This window comes from Onychomys torridus, chromosome 13 (assembly GCF_903995425.1).
Source record: "Onychomys torridus chromosome 13, mOncTor1.1, whole genome shotgun sequence".
Taxonomy (NCBI): Eukaryota; Metazoa; Chordata; class Mammalia; order Rodentia; family Cricetidae; genus Onychomys; species Onychomys torridus.
This window is the reverse complement of record NC_050455.1, coordinates 52,930,475-52,946,363: the sequence shown is the minus strand read 5'-3', so window position 1 is coordinate 52,946,363 and position 15,889 is coordinate 52,930,475. Positions and strand designations below refer to the sequence as shown.

At 45.5% G+C, this 15,889-nt stretch overlaps 1 protein-coding gene across 1 annotated transcript in view; it reads left to right on the top strand.

Moving 5' to 3' along the window:
• Nucleotides 1-15,889, top strand: part of Atp8b1 (ATPase phospholipid transporting 8B1) — a 125,152-nt gene that overhangs the window by 64,363 nt on the left and 44,900 nt on the right. Inside the window, exon 3 of the mRNA XM_036204975.1 lies at nucleotides 15,682-15,779. Coding sequence (XP_036060868.1) covers nucleotides 15,682-15,779 — 98 coding nt within the window. The remainder of the gene's footprint in view (nucleotides 1-15,681; nucleotides 15,780-15,889) is intronic.

Sequence of the window (15,889 nt, the reverse complement as noted above, 5' to 3'; positions counted from 1 at the left end):
CCTTCCTCCTCCTGCCCCTCCCCCTTTCCACTCTTTGCATGTTGCCCTTCCTGACTGTAAAACGCCTGTGACAAACTACGCCTTTCAACCCACATCATAGGGTCAGTTCAGCAGGTTAAGGTATATGCCAAAACCCACTTGGTGGAAAGAGTAAATGGACCCCCTCACTTGTCCTCTGACATGCTATGGCACATGAATACACACACACACACACACACACACACACACACACACACACACACACAAATTGATAAAATGATTTTTAAAACACAAATAAAAGATGCTTGTGTAATAGGCCCCAGTGCATGTCCCCGAGAAGGCCAAGCGTGTGGTTGAGAGGGAAGACCCCAGACTCCAGCTGTGTAGCCATAAGTGTGGTCTTCCCTCTTTTCTAACTGTCTGGCCTCAAGGAAAGGGCTTTGTCTCCGTGTGTTTTAGGGCCCTTATCTGTAAAGTAGGTTAGATGTCAGGACCAGTTCTCTATGGTGATTGTGAGAATTAAATCAGAAATAAATGTGAAGGACTTACATTTTAGGCGTAAGTGCCCAATAAACATCAGTCATTGTCACCTCCTGGAAGTCGCTGTCACCTTTCTTAATCTCTCTTTAAATCCAAACTACCTTCCCCTCACCCTCAGCTCAAGTTTTCTATTATCAAATCTTCATCTTGACCCTTCTCTTTCCTTCAGGGTGTTTGAATTCTCCTGGTTCCCCAGACTAAAGCTGCAGGGTCACTTATGAAAAACACCCCCTGTCCCCGCACATGCCCAAATCCATGAGCGAGGGATGGATAGATGGCTGGATGAATTCCAGCTTTCCTAGCGATCACTTCCTCATATAGGGAATGTTTTGTTATTTGGGGTCTTCTCTACTTCTGCCATTCTGAGGCTTTCACATAGACTTCCATGAGAAGGCCACCACACACACACACACACACACACACACACACACACACACACACACACAATGACAGGCATAACACTAAAGCTCTCAGGGAGACTCAAAGTGTCGTTTATGTAGTGACTTGTCTTTTGATGGATTGACCTGTAGCAGGGAATCTGTCCCTGATGGATCATGTGGGCTTGCCTCCCCATGATACCCACATGTCATCTGTAAGATGAGGAGTTGGTCAGGGGAGAAGAGTGCTCCCATGGAGATCACATGCAGGGAGTATGGCAGGAAGGGAAGTCATGATGACGGCACATGGAGGAACTGACATCCAGCCTGTGGTGCCACAGGAAAAATACACGCTCGCTTCTTCTCCTTTTCAGCACCTATCCTAGGAAAACTCAAAAACTGAGATGACTGGTTGGAGATAGTCTATCTGCTAGCCAGTCAGGGGTGCTGTTGTGGCCTGGGGTCCCACCTTTCTAGTCTGACCTAGTTCTAAACCCTGCCCTATGCTGGCATGTGAGAAAGGGAGTTTGTGAGTGCATGAGTATGGATCAGCATAGGGGTCAAACTGAGCTCTACCAGAGAAATTTCTGTGTACCAAAGGCTTCCTGGAGATGAGCTCACCTGAATGAGGTGGGTGACTGGTTCCCAGCAAGCTCCAGAATGGGGCAGGTGACTGGCTCCTGCATGGTCCAGATTGAGACAGGTGACTGGCTCCAGCATGCTCCAGAATGGGGCAGGTGACTGGCTCCAGCATGCTCCAGAATGGGGCAGGTGACTGGCTCCAGCATGCTCCAGAACGGGGCATGTCACTGGCTCCAGCATGCTCCAGAATGGGGCAGGTCACTGGCTCCAGCATGCTCCAGAATGGGGCAGGTCACTGGCTCCAGCATGCTCCAGAATGGGGCAGGTGACTGGCTCCAGCATGCTCCAGAATGGGGCAGGTGACTGGCTCCAGCATGCTCCAGAATGGGCCAGGTCACTGGCTCCAGCAGGCTCCAGAATGAGGCAGCAGTGATCCCTAAAGAAGGAAGAGAGGCTCAGATGAGCTAGGGTTCCAGGCACTGAATGGAATCCTTGGCGCCTGAGTGATGGGGAGTGGGGTCAGGCAGCCATGTCTGGCTAGTGTACATGCCACCCTTGAAAGCCTTGGGGGCTTCTCAGGCAGAAAATAATAGGGCAAGAAAAGAAGAGGCTCCCTTCCATGGCGGCCTCTCTGTGGTCATACCCCTTCCTCTCCCTGCCACTCTTAGCATAGAGAAGTACTGTACTGCACATGGACTCTCCACTAGCCCCTTCTCCAGGCACTTGGTGTGGTTTGGTCTTAGCCACAGCTAGCAGCCTCATTCATCACATTGCAGCCAGCCACTCTGTCTGCTTGGTTTGCTCTTCTGTATCCAAAAGTATAAAATTATAGGCCAGGCATGGTAGTGGCTCACACCTTTAATCTCAGTACTTGGTAGACTGAGGCAGGAGGATCTCTGTAACTTCACAGCCAGCTGAGTCTATGTGGTGAATTCCAGACCAGCCAGGCATCAATAATGAGACCTGTCTGAAAAAATAATAGCCATATACTACGTTTCATTAAAACTTTCTTCTGACTTGTAACTTGGTTCAGAATTCTGTTCTAGTCCAAAATGGCCATTTAGCAGACAGTATTTATGGTGAAATGTTTAATCATGGGGTAAACAATATTTGAGGTGGAATATTTAATAGTCAATAAATGAGCAGTATTTAAGGTGGAATGCTTACTAATAAAGAACATTAGCTCACAGGGAAGATATATCTCTGCTCTTGGCAGAAATTTAGAATGGATGAAATGTTCATGAAATTGGCACAGCTGGACAGCTGTTGACAGGGACACCTGCATGAGGGATCTGTAACTAAAGATGTAGGAGTGTAGGGGCCTTAATGAATTTTTACTTGGATCCCAAATACAGATAAAGCTGGTCCATTGAAACTTGGAGATCTGAGGAGAGTCCACCAAATTAGATGTATTTTTTTTTATTCTTTATTTATTCACGTGTGGGAATTTCATGCTATCTACTTGACTTTCCTTCTCTGATCATGGGTAAACCAGCATGACAGATGACTTGTAAATGAAGGTAGGATGTTCCTGTTCTAAGAGATAAGGAACGGGAATGTGTGAAGGGTTGAGGATGGCTTTTGTTCTTTAGATATTGCTTTTTGCTACTGTAATTTGCTACCTAGCCTCAATTATGGAGCTCATGTTCATAGAGACTTAATGCAGCTGCTGTTTTCCTCCCTACAAGTTTGGAGCCTCTAAAGCAGATTTCAGACCTGGGGAATCTAACTCTGTTGGTAGAATGCTTACCTAGCATGCAGGAAGCCTGGTATTCAAACCCCAGCTAGGCATTGATGGTGCACCCCTGTAGTCCCTGTATGTCTCCACTTGAGAGGTGGAGATATCAAGATCCAGAAGTTCGAGATCATCTTCGGCTACTTAGCAAGTTCAAGGATGGCCTGTGCTATGTGTGGCCCTGTATCAAAAACAAACAACTATTAATAGATTTCAAATGATAGGAAAGCCCCGGTCCTTGCATTAACTGAGATTCTCAGAGTCACCTGTGTGGCGGGATGGTGTGAAGGGCATAAAAGATCTCTAGGTGTCTAGCTCAGCCCCCAGAGACATTATGGCTGGAGAAAGGCCAATAGAGGATCTATAAGTTTTAAAGAATCTGGCCAGACTCTGCCTCAAATTGGTGGAATAACTCATCTCATCTCCCTGCAGACTGGTGACTGGAAATGGGTCCATCCAGCACCACTTGGGAACTAATTAGAAAGAGGAAGCCTGACTGCTCCCTTCTCAAGAATCCCAGGGGGTCTTTGAAAAGCTTTCAAACCTGTTGAGATGTATCACTCCAGTTGAGAGGTTTGGGACCACAGCTTCGCCTACAGATCAGAACGAGATCATCTGAGCTATTTGCTGGGTCTGCCCCAGATGGGACTAAAGCTGCCCACCCGAGGGAGAACATCAGGTCTGGAAGGACCCCTCCCTCTTGGGAATCTTACTGGATCTACAGCTGTGCTCCTGGGAGTCTCTGAGTATGGTGATCCATCTGGAGCTCTTGTACTGTAAGGATGGGCTGTGGCAGAGCCTGTATCCCTCACCAGGTCCCAGAGGATGCAACTACTCATACCTTGAGTGCCTAAATGTGACTTGAAATTCCTTCCTCCCTCCCTCCCTCCCTCCCTCCCTCCCTCCCTCCCTCCCTTCCTTTCTTCCTCCCCTCTAGGAGCAAAGAATAGCATTTGGTCTTTTGCCTTGCCGTCAATATACCGATTATTGAGATGAATGAATGAATTAATGGCAGCAGTCAGATCAAGCAACAGGACATGATACATCCTTGAGCCCACCATCAGCACTATCCTTTTCCACCTCTCAGAAGTTCTTGTGACTTCACCTGAGAAGAAGTGGCTTGAGGGAGGAGGGGTTTATTCCGGCAGGGAAGGCGTGGCCTCGGGAGTGTGGGGCCGGGCTGCTGTTCACAGGGACCCACCATCTGGAGGGAGAGCTGCTCTCCGCCAGTTTCAATACTTCTACAGTCTGGGACCTCAGCCCTTGACGGTGTTGTCTACATTTAGGGTGGATCTTCTCACCTCAGTCAACCCCATCTAGCAATTCCCTCACAAACACATCCAGGAGTTTGTCTCCGAGGTGATGCTAGGCGCTGTCAGGTTTTCAATCAGTCTTTACAATCACAGCTCTTCACTTCACGGAGCCCCACTCTGAGCAATTTCCTTAATTATGAGAAATGGAACACCCTCTCTGAACCTTCCTCTTTTCTAAGCCGGAGACAAGGATCTGAGTTGTTTCCCGTCCCTGCCACTCCTGGCCCCGCCACACATCTGCCTCTATCCAACTTTTGTCTGCCATGCTTAGAGGACATTCCTGTTCACCGGAGCCATGGATAAGTTCAGTTCAGCACAAGCCCTAGCTAGACCCATCTCCCCTGACTCTATCAGCCATGTGCTTTTCTTTAAAATAATTTTGTCTATTTGTGTGTCACTGTTTGTTAATGTGTGTGTGTGTGTGTGTGTGTGTGTGTGTATGTGTGTGTACAAGTCAGAGGACAGCTTGTGGGAACTGGTTTTCTCCTTCCATCTGTGAGCCTTGGGATAAAAGTCATGCCATCAGGCTTGGTGGTAAGGACCTTTACCTGCTGAGACATCTCCCTGGCCCCAGGTACAACACTGTCATCTCCCATTCAAGTACTAACCATGCTTAGCTTCTGAAATCAGAGGATCTGGTGGTGATCACGGCAGTGTGGCCATGGACAACATTGTCACAAAAGTTTATGCTCCAGAACTGCACAGTCTAGTCTAGTTGTTTTTTGTGTTTGTTTTTAAATCACACACACACACACACACACACACACACACACACACACACACACTGCATAATGCTTAAATGTTTAAGTGTAGGGTTTTGTGTTGGGCAGCTTTCCTGCCTTTCCAAGGCTGTGTGCTGCTCAGGCCTTTGAGTCTTGTTTGTCCTGGGCTATGTTTTTCTCCATTTTTATTTTTTATTCTTTCTGGCGTTACTACAGAAAGAGCAAGATAGCTCTTGAAGCTATTTCCTCTATTTCTAAGACCATAGTTCTGGGGGGTCCTTGTTCATGCTACCTTTAATGATGGCCCTGGTCTTCTGACTTTAGTCTTGTTCCCTTCAAGTACATCTTACTGCTTATGTGACTGATGTAAAGTTCAACTGGACCATGTCTAAAGCCCTCTGATAGGTGTCTGTGGTCTTGCCATGGAGTTCCAGGCCCCACCATCTGCTGAGTCCTAGCTGGTCCCTCCCTGAGTCACCCTGTGGTCCTGCAGTGCCCAGATTTTCTTTCATATGTGGGCTGAGGCCAGGCTTTTCCAGCTCTAAGTTCTTGCTAATAACATCCTGTTTCCCTCAAATACCCTTGGACCTTTTTCCTCTTCCTTTACTGGCATAATTATGAGCTTCTAAGAATCATAAGCCTGGGTGGTGGCTCACGTAGTCCAGAGACTAAAAAGGAAGGATGATAAATTCAAAGTTATCTTAGCCAACATGGAAAGACCCCACCTAAAAAGACAAGAGCCAAACCAGACACAGAATAGTCAATACAAGGAATATTTGTTCCAAAATGTGTTCCTACCACACCCTGGCTGGGCTAGACTTCCCACACCACCAAGTATCCAACATTACATTTAGAACATGTTCATCTTATTGTCTGGGTATTTAGGTATCTCTGCGTTCCCTACTTTAGCTGGACAGTCGGGCTTTTGGAGGTTGAGATTAAACTTGATCCACAGATTTTTGGATCTGTCTCGCACAATATTCCTGCTTTCTGAATTTGTGTGTCCAGAAGATTCACATACCTGGCTTATAAGAAATACCATTGAGCTCCATCTACAGTTTCCACTGCCATGGGGCCTAATAGCTGACATTTCTAACAAGTGCCCATGTGTGGCTGCTGGTGGTCTGGGTCTCTCACTCCCAGAATTACAGCTGTGGTTATTACTCTAGCCAATCTGATCTTCATCCATCCACAATTTCAGAGACTGTGGTTGTGGATAGAGGTGAACCTGGTTTAGGAAAATGAGGAGACAAGTTCCACACTTTCCTTGGTGAGGATCCTTCTGTGACCTGATGGGCATCTTCTCTTCCACCCCTTGTGGCCTGTTGGCAGAGCAGCTGCTTTGCTAGGCTCACACTGGGGCAGGAGGACCATAGTGGGGCTCAGAGACCTGAGCGAGGCTGGAGCCTTCCTGCATAGAGAGGACAGGGCTGTCTTCTCTTAACTGCCCCATCTCCCACCCTGGGCCACTTTTCCTCCCTCCTAGGCACGCTGTCAGAGCCCTTCTGAAGAATGTGGCTTGGTGGCCCTGTTGACACTTAGATAAGTTCTGTCACCCGTGCCCGTTTCTTCTGATCGTCAGAGCCGAGACTTCTTTTCTTCTGTCTCTCCTTTCCTGTTTATCTGCCTGTCTGCCTTTCTTCCTTTTTAGGTTTGGTTTGTTGTTGTTGTTGTTGTTTTCTGTTTTTGAGTTTTTTGTTCTGGTCTTTGTTTGTTTGTTTTTGTTTTGAGACAAGGTGGTGCTCTATAGCCCTGGCTAACCTTAAACTTGCTAAACAGATAGACCAGGCAGAACTTAAACCTGCCACTGTCCTTCTGCCTCTGCCTCTGCCTCTTGAGCGCTGGGATCGCAAGCAAACACATCTGGTGCAATTCGGACTTTGGTGTCTTTCTTTTCATATGTTTTCCAGTTCTGAAAAACCACAGAGGACACAAGCACCTGGCTAAATAGTTATTCCATGAACGGGTGGCACTGTCCCCATGTCAAGCATGAACATATGGCTGACAGCCAGGAGAGCTTACATTTCTTCTCTCCCTCCTTGCTCAGAGGGAAACTCCATCCTTTTCTTTAAAATTTTTCTCACACTTGATTGATTGATTTTGTGTGTGTGTGAAAGAGAGAGAGAGGAGGGTGTGTGTATATGTGTGAGAGCACATGTGTGCTGAGGCCTATCTGTGACACTGAAAGGACACGTGTAGGAGTCCGTTCCTGTCTTCCACCGTGTGGGCCTAGGGCTCAAACTCAGGTGGCCAGGTGATTGGCAGAAGGCATCTTGCTGCCCTCGACCCTGTTTACACAGCCATGAGTCCTTTCCTCTTGGCTGTCTTGCTCTCTGAATCCACGTCTTTAAATACTGTCGTTTAGTTCCGCGTGCTTTCAAACTTTGTGTTTATCTGTATGGACCTATACAGTATGTATTCTTATTCAAAAACATTGTAAAGATGTATTTATACTTATTTCCATGGCTATGCCAAATTTTCATCTTTTCTAGTATTTCCCTCTCCCACCCCCAGTGTTAGGGACTCACACATGCTAGGTAAGCACTCTACCACTGAACTGCAACTCTAGCCCCATGTACTCTACTTTTATGCCTTTAGAATGTATATATAATATGCATATGTAATAGTAAATAGAGTGGCATAATGACTATAAAAATTAAATAACCTGCTGGGTGGCAGTGGTGCACACCTTTAATCCCAGCACTCAGGAGGCAGGGACAGGCGGATCTCTGTGAGTTCTGGGCCAGCCTGGTCTACAGAGTGAGATCCAGGACAGGGTCCAAAGCTACACGGAGAAACCCTGTCTCAAAAATACAAAAAAAAAAAAAAAATTAAACAACCTATATATTGCTTTTACACAAATTGAGAGAAGTAACAGAATCACATGCATATTTTAATGGTAATATATGCAAATAAATCTACATTTGCATGGGTAGAGAGTGAAAATAAATCCGACAGCCCTGGCTCTTCCTTAGCCATGAATTTCCTTTTTGGGAAAGAAACTTGCTCTTCCTAGTTTCTCATAGAGCTTTCCAGAGGTATGTAGTGCACACATGGATATGCATAAACGCTTACATACCTGTTGCTCTATGTACCCAGGATTATGTGTGTGCATGTGGTCATACCATGTATTGTTTCTGTGCATCTCATAGCTAAAAGCATAGGATAATAGATGCCCTCTGCCTTTGACATTTGCCCATGTGATGTGAATTTCCCTATCATCCATATAAAACCACCTCATTTGTTTTATTTTGCTTTTACTCTCTTCATTATGCGGATGTTTAACCAACTGCTCCTAGAAAGTGGTTTGCTTCTTCCTAATCCTTAGAAATTTTGGCTGTATTCAGAAGCTCTGCACCATTCCATATTTCCCCTGCAGAGTAGTTCATGCACAGAGGGTGACTCCTAGGAGCTGGAGCATGCTACAGTGCAGTGCACTGCGTACCAGATTTTGAGACATGGTCAAACTGCCCTCCACAGAGGCTATCCTCAGGACCAATTCTTTACTCTTTTTAACCCCATGTCATTAGATTCTTTATTCCTTGCCAAAATTAGAAGTACCTCTGTGGACTGCATTTCTCTTTGATTATCTCCAGGGTCTTTTCTTCTGTGAAAGAACTGTCTGCATTTTTTTTTTAATGTGACATGCTTGCCTGTGTCCTGTACCCATGTTTCTCTGGGATGATTCTCCTCTTCAGATTACAATGCCAAGATTTTGATGTTTCTAGTCTCCTGCGTCTGTCACAGCTTGCAGCAACTGATCTGGGCTTTTGGTTGTTGGTGGCTTTGTAAATGAGAATTCAAAACAGCAAAGAGGATGGGGGACAAGGCCATGCTCACTCCCTCTGCCAGATGGCACTCATCAAAGTACTTGGCATCTGTGGGAACACTCTGGACATCACGTAGCTGTGCTCAGATGTATCAGTGACACAAGCCTTTAGCAGAGTGTGGTGTGATACTGACCCACATATGGCTGATGTTACATGCATCCCAGACATGTGCCTGGTTGGTTTGTTGCTGCAACTCTGGTTGAGTGTCTTTCTGGCATACATGGATGTATTTTGATGTAGTTGCTGATAAGTTTATAGTTTCTTCTCTTGACTTTATTATTCCTATTCTAAAAAGTGGGACAAGGTGCTTCCTTAGACTGAAACTTATTATTATGGTGTAAATGTATAGTAAAATGTATCCAAAAGGGAAACACCTCCAAGTATTGCTTTGCTAGCCTTCCTAAAGGCACGCACATTAACACAGCATTTCAAACCACATTCGTAAGTGTTCTCTGATTTTTTAAATTTTTATATGTATGAATATATATGAACTTGCACAAACATGTGTGCACCATACTTGCGCCATGCCTACAAAGTCAGAAGAGGTCACCAGATCACTTAGAACTGGAGTTAGAGATGATCGTGAGCCACCTATGGGTGCTGTGGGCTGAACCCAGGTCCTCTGTAAGAACAAGAAGTGCTCTCAATCTCTGAGCATTTCTCTATTTTTTTTTTTTAATGCTCATGGTCACATTAATTTTTGCAAAAGCTAGTAAGAGACTTGACGACAGGCAGGTTTCTGAAGGAGAGTTGAGGAGCTCTTGTAGCTAAACTTCAGATACAAACACACTGGGCATTTTCTCCAGGCCCCTCAACATATTGATCACACATATAAAACAAGAGACTGAGGTAATCTCTGGCAACCCTAGCTGCTTCTATGGGAAGTTAGAAATTGTCCCTTGTTTACAGCTTACAAATGAAAACAGGCTAGGGAGGGGATAAGGAAGCTGTTGGGCTTGGGTGGGGTGGGGCTGGACCTGACACACCAGGGGAAGGCGGGAAATCTCATTCTGTGCCGCTCATTCTCAGAATGGCTTATTCTTTCCTCCTAGGCTCTTTTGCTGGTTTGCCTTGTTGTTATTTGGTTGGTTAGTTTGCTCATTTTTGTTTTGGGTTTGTCGAGACAGGGATTCTCTGTGTAACTTTGTACCTTTCCTGGAACTCAATCTGTAGCCCAGGTTGGCCTCGAAATCACAGAGATTCGCCTGGCTCTGCCTCCCAAGTGCTGGGATTAAAGGCGTGCACCACCACCGCCAGGCTGTTTTGTCTTTTTTTAGCAGGGTATCACTGTGTAGCCCAAGTTGTCCTGTGTAACTTTTTTTTTTTTTAATTTTTAAAGATTTATTTATTTTAGTTTATGCATATGGATGTTCTGCCTGCATGTGTGTATGCACACCACATGTGTACCTGGTGCTCACAGAGATCAGAAGGTCGCTTTGAATTCCCTGAAATTAGAGTTATGGATGGTTGTGAACCGTTATCTGAGTGCTGGGAACTGAGTTCAGGTCTTCTGCATGAGCTACTGTGCTCTTCATTGCTGAGCCATTGTTCCAGCCCCAGGCTTGTACCTTTTGGTCTCTTCCTGTCCCAGCATCCCCGGTAACTGCCACAACTGCAGGTGTGCACCCCTCTTACGCGCCCCTCCTGGGTGTTTCTAAGACTGGGGTTCAGCCCTTCACAGTGACCTTTTCTTGCTTCTCCGGTAACCCTGTCAGCTTCTCTTTCTGTCCAGGAATAAGTGTAGGGCAATGGTTCTCAGCAGTGCTCTGGAATACCCATGCCTAGGATGTGTCACATCTTCAGTAAGCTCAAGCAAAACCTTAAAAGCATGTGTCACTGTGTGTGGTACACACAACTGTACTCCAGCTCTCAGGAGGCCGAGGCAGGATGATAATGAGCTCCTGGCCAGCTTGGGCCATGTTGTAAGACCCTGTCTTAAAGAATAAAACAGCAAAGCTGGGTTGGTGGTAGTGCACGTCTTTAATCCCAGTACTCCGGAGGCAGAGGCAGGCGGATCTCTGTGAGTTCGAGGCCAGTCTAGTCTACAGAGTGAGTTCCAGTACAGGCACCAAAACTACACCGAGAAACCCTGTCTCAAAAAATAAATAAATGAAACAAAACAAAAAAGAGAATAAAGCAGTAGGAGCTGGAGAGTTGGCTTAGCAGTTAAGAGCACTCTGCTCTTGCAGAGGACCCAGGTTGAATCTCCAGTATCCACATGGCAGTTTATAATTGTCTGTAACTCCAATTCCAGGAGAAGCCCAATGTCTCTTCTAGCTTCAATGGGCACCAGGCATGCATGTAGTGCATATACATACATGCAGGCAAACACTAATACACATATAATAAAAAATTAATAAATCCCTTAAAAAATAATAAAATAAGCAGATACATCTGCAAATTGCTACAAATGGAATGGATTCAAGATTATCCTAAGACCCCCCCCCTTTTTTTTGCTACTTTCCTTTAGCGCTCTCCCTTGAGTGGGGAAGAAGTGTTCAGATTGCAGATCTTATCACCATGCTTGTGGGTTGTTTTGTACTTCCACTTCCATGTTCCCTTTTGATGAAATTGCTCTTGAGCTTGTGAGATGCCAAGAACATTTCCACTTGTCATAACACAACACTTATGATTACCTGATGAGTGGCAGGCAAACCTCACAGGGAAACGCTCAGCAATGGTATTGTGATTTTCAAAAATGCAATCAAGTTCATTATTTGCATTTTCTGGCAGCCTGCACTTGATCTCTTATACTAGTATCTGTGTTTCCCAAGGAGTACGATGATGAAAAGTGAGTCCCTGAAAAGGATGAAGTATTTTCATAAGTACGACGTTGATTTTTGCAATTGCTGCACTGTTGATCGTTTTATGATCCCTTACTCATAGATTGTCTTGTCTCTATTTCCCCTTCCAAAAATGGAATGTCATATTCATTGTTAATTTCATCTAAACTGGACCCACCCACTTGTGTGCTGCTCAAAGAAAGGTCATCTCCCTGCAGGTTGATGAAGAACCCAAGGCTGGGGGATGCTGCCTTTGTCCTAACTTTGTCCTAACTTGATGACACCCATGTTTTGAGCTTTCATGGCAGCAACATATTTGCGCCTTCATATTAGGAGACCAAGCAGGGCTATGTGCTGTGGTAATAGAGGAAAGGTGACTGTGGTCTCATAAAGGATCTTCCTAAGTTGGCTCTTGCTGGCAGAGTGGTGTAGAGATTGTGTTCCAAAAGAAGGGCCTAGCCAGCAAAGCAAGTTGGGGGGCAGGCTATACTGGAAGCTGAGAGAGATCAGCTAGATCCTGAGTCTTATGCCACTGGTCCTCTTGCTGATCCTGCCAATGCCTCAATGTCCTGAGCTATGAAATAGAGATGGTAACCCCTAAGCACCATGCAAAACACACACAGAGAATGGAATACATTATCTATAAAGCTGATTCATATAGAGCAGTAGGAGCCCAGTGTGGAGGAGCAAGACAAAACACAGGAGATGCAGTCTCATGGCCAACTGAAGTCACCTCTGTATTGGAAGGTCCCTTGAGCCTAAATTTTCACTGAGTGTTGGGCTTCAGCCATAGGACACCAATGGATATAGACAGGAAGCAAGCTAAACTATGAATTTAGCATTTCCAATTCATTCTGAAGATACTTTTGGTGCTAGTGTGTTTGGAACACATGGAGGACCTGTGAAGAATTCAAGGACAAGCTTGGCATGCTCCAGGCTCCCCTGGGAACCAGTCTAGGAAGGGCGGAGGACACAGTACCCATGGTAAAGTGTAGATAGAATAGCAATCGTCACTGCTGTCCCTCTGACTGGCTTGGCTACAATGTAGGGTGAGTGTGAAGGAGGGAGGTCTAACTTTTGTCTAGCCTTGTGAGAACACGTTCATTCATATGTCTCAAAGTGTCCTTACCTCTGCTCAGGTCAGGGTCAGCTCTATCACTTGAAGACCCATGGAGTGGCTCTGGCCAAAGGGGCAGCAGACAGAAGACGGAATAAACTGTGTTCTTTGGGAGTGGCACTGATAAAGGACATGTCACTGAGGGTTTGGAAGGTTCAAAGCTGCCATATAAACAGGGATTAGATAGGGGTAACTCTGCCTGGAATGTGATGGCTAGTTACATTCACACCTTCTACCTAAGGATTGTGATGCTCAATATTCAAAGACAGAGTAGCCAAATGACAGCTGTCAATGAACAGCGCACTGGCTTGTTCACCATGTCCGCAGGGGACACTCTCCTGAAGGGATGGCTATAATCACACATCCATCAGTGTCTGAGCAATGCTGTCCATACTGGCACAAGAGTAGGCATGGCCAGTGTACAACTGAGGCCACAAGGAGAACATGGTCCTCAAGTCTACTGCTGGAAATCATGCTGGTGGCCCAACCAGCCACTGGCTATGCCGAGCATGAATAAGCCACTGGAGGAGGCAGCCACAGTCTCCAGCAACTTCAGAGTGACCCAGACTCCCTGTCTTGACTCGGGCTATGACTATGAGAAACATCAAACATCCAAGAAGCTTGCCACTCGTTAGCTTCCTGTGAAGCTGTGCGTCCCTCCAGGCAGGTGGAAAGATACCCTGGGCTACAGGGGAAAATACATGCATCTCATGAGGCTACCATGAAGAACCTCATCAGAATTTGGGCTGTTCCAGCTGTGCTCACCCATGGACATGCCTCTATTTGTAGCAAAGGTGTGGAGTCCTACAGCTACAGGATTTTGGAGAGATCGGGATGTACTTGGCACCAAGAGGCTCTAGCAGGCTCAAGAGTGACATTGGCCGCAGGGTGGGAAGAATGGTGGCCTAGTCTCACTTCTGTGCTGTGATCAAGACGCCCTGGCACAAAACAATGACCCAGGTTTCTACATACTGTTTTTTTCTTTCCCTTTTAAGGATTGCATATAGCAATTCAAAGCACATGATTGAAGGTCCCACAACCAACCTCATTCTATCAACATGAAGTTAATTTCATATTAAGGAGAATAAATATGTGATTGGTATTTGCTCACAATTGCAGGTTACAGTCCATCATAGCAGGGAACTCAAGGTGACAGGAACTTAAAACAGCTGGTCAGATCACATCTACAGCCAAGAACACAGAGAAATGGATGCATGTATGCTCCTTACTGAGATACCTCTCTCCATTCTTACGCAGTCCAGGACTCAGATTCAGGGAATGTTGCCACCTACAGTGGACATTAGTATAATAAAGACAACCCCCCCCCATAAACATACCCACAGACTTAACTGATCTATCCAGTCCTCGTTGAAACTCTCTTCACAGGTGATTCTAGAGTGTGTCAAGCTGGCAATTAAAATTGACCACTTCAGTTGGAGAGATTGGTGCCCAAAGATATATCTATATGTACAGGTTTCAACAGAGTTGGAAACTGTGCTGTCACTCTGTCAGTGACCTCAGGGATCTACCCTAGGGAGAATCAAGTTAGCATCATGGTATAGTGGGAATAAATAGGTGTTTAGGGAGGCAGCTGTTGGAAAAGACTGTTCTCCCTCCTCAGCATCAGAGATACTATGGGCTTTCTAAAGTTTCCTGGAGTTCAGACATAGCAACTGTGTGAAATGAACTTGGAAAGGTGACAGGCGTTAGTCACCAGGGAAAGGCATGCATAACACCAACCCAAGATTGTGACCCCAAAGTGTGGGGTTAATTGATAATACCCTTCTTTGCGATTTATTCATTCACTAAATGTTTCTTAAAAATGTAAATATTAGAAACCAAGTCAATGAAATTGAAAATTTAATATAGCTGTGAACTTCTAGATCTTTGGCAGTTTTGTTTTGGTCATGTCTAGAGGTAGATTGCTCTTTTGGAACACTGATGTTCCATGAGCAACTAACTGGTCAAAATGCAACTTGCTAGGACTACAAGTAGGAATTTAAACATCTGACATGTATCCTCATTGGCCCTTAGTCTAAAAGGCTGAGACGAAGCTGTTGGCAGGTTTGATTATTTCTAAGGATTGTGAGGTTGAGGTCTGTCTTATTTGCTTTTCCTGTTGTGATAAAATACCTAACCAAAGGGGACTTAATGGAAAGGGAGGTTAGTCCATCATGCAGAGAAGTCCTGGCACCAGGAGGTTAAGGCAACCTTTCAAGATGCAGCCACACTCATCCAGGAGGCAGCTGGAGATGAACACCTGTGTTTGGCTCCCTTTCTCCTCCTTATTCAGGTTAGGACCTGAGCCCATCTGGTGTGCTCACAGTTAAGGTGGGTCTCTCCTACCTCAGTTAGTATAATCAAGATAATTCCACACAGGCTCACCACAAGCTCTGTCTCCCATGTGATTCTGGACCTCATTGTCAACCCAAATTGACAATGAAGATTGGCCATCACAGGTCCCCCATGAGACTCTATGACTGTAGATTTCCATCTTCCACAGATGACTTCACACTATTCTCCTTCCCTGCTGGTATCCCAATGGCCTCTGTGAAGAGGCCATCACACACACACACACACACACACACACACACACACACACACACACACAGTGGATTAGGACTCACTCTACAGACCTCCCTTCAATTTGATTCCTTCCTAGTGACCCTCTACTTACAATTCTTCTCTCTTTCTCTTTTAAAGATTGCACTTGGCAAGTCAAAGCAAATGATCGGAAGTTCCATGAACAACCTCATTTTATAAATACCAAGTTCTTTTGCATTAAGGAGAGCAAGTATGCGGTAAGTTAACGACAGAATTGTTTTTATACTAACGCAAGTTTGCCTAGTCGAGTCATGCTTGTCAGCTTCGAACAGTACCTTCCACCTAGGTAACTATCAGCCTGGGGCTA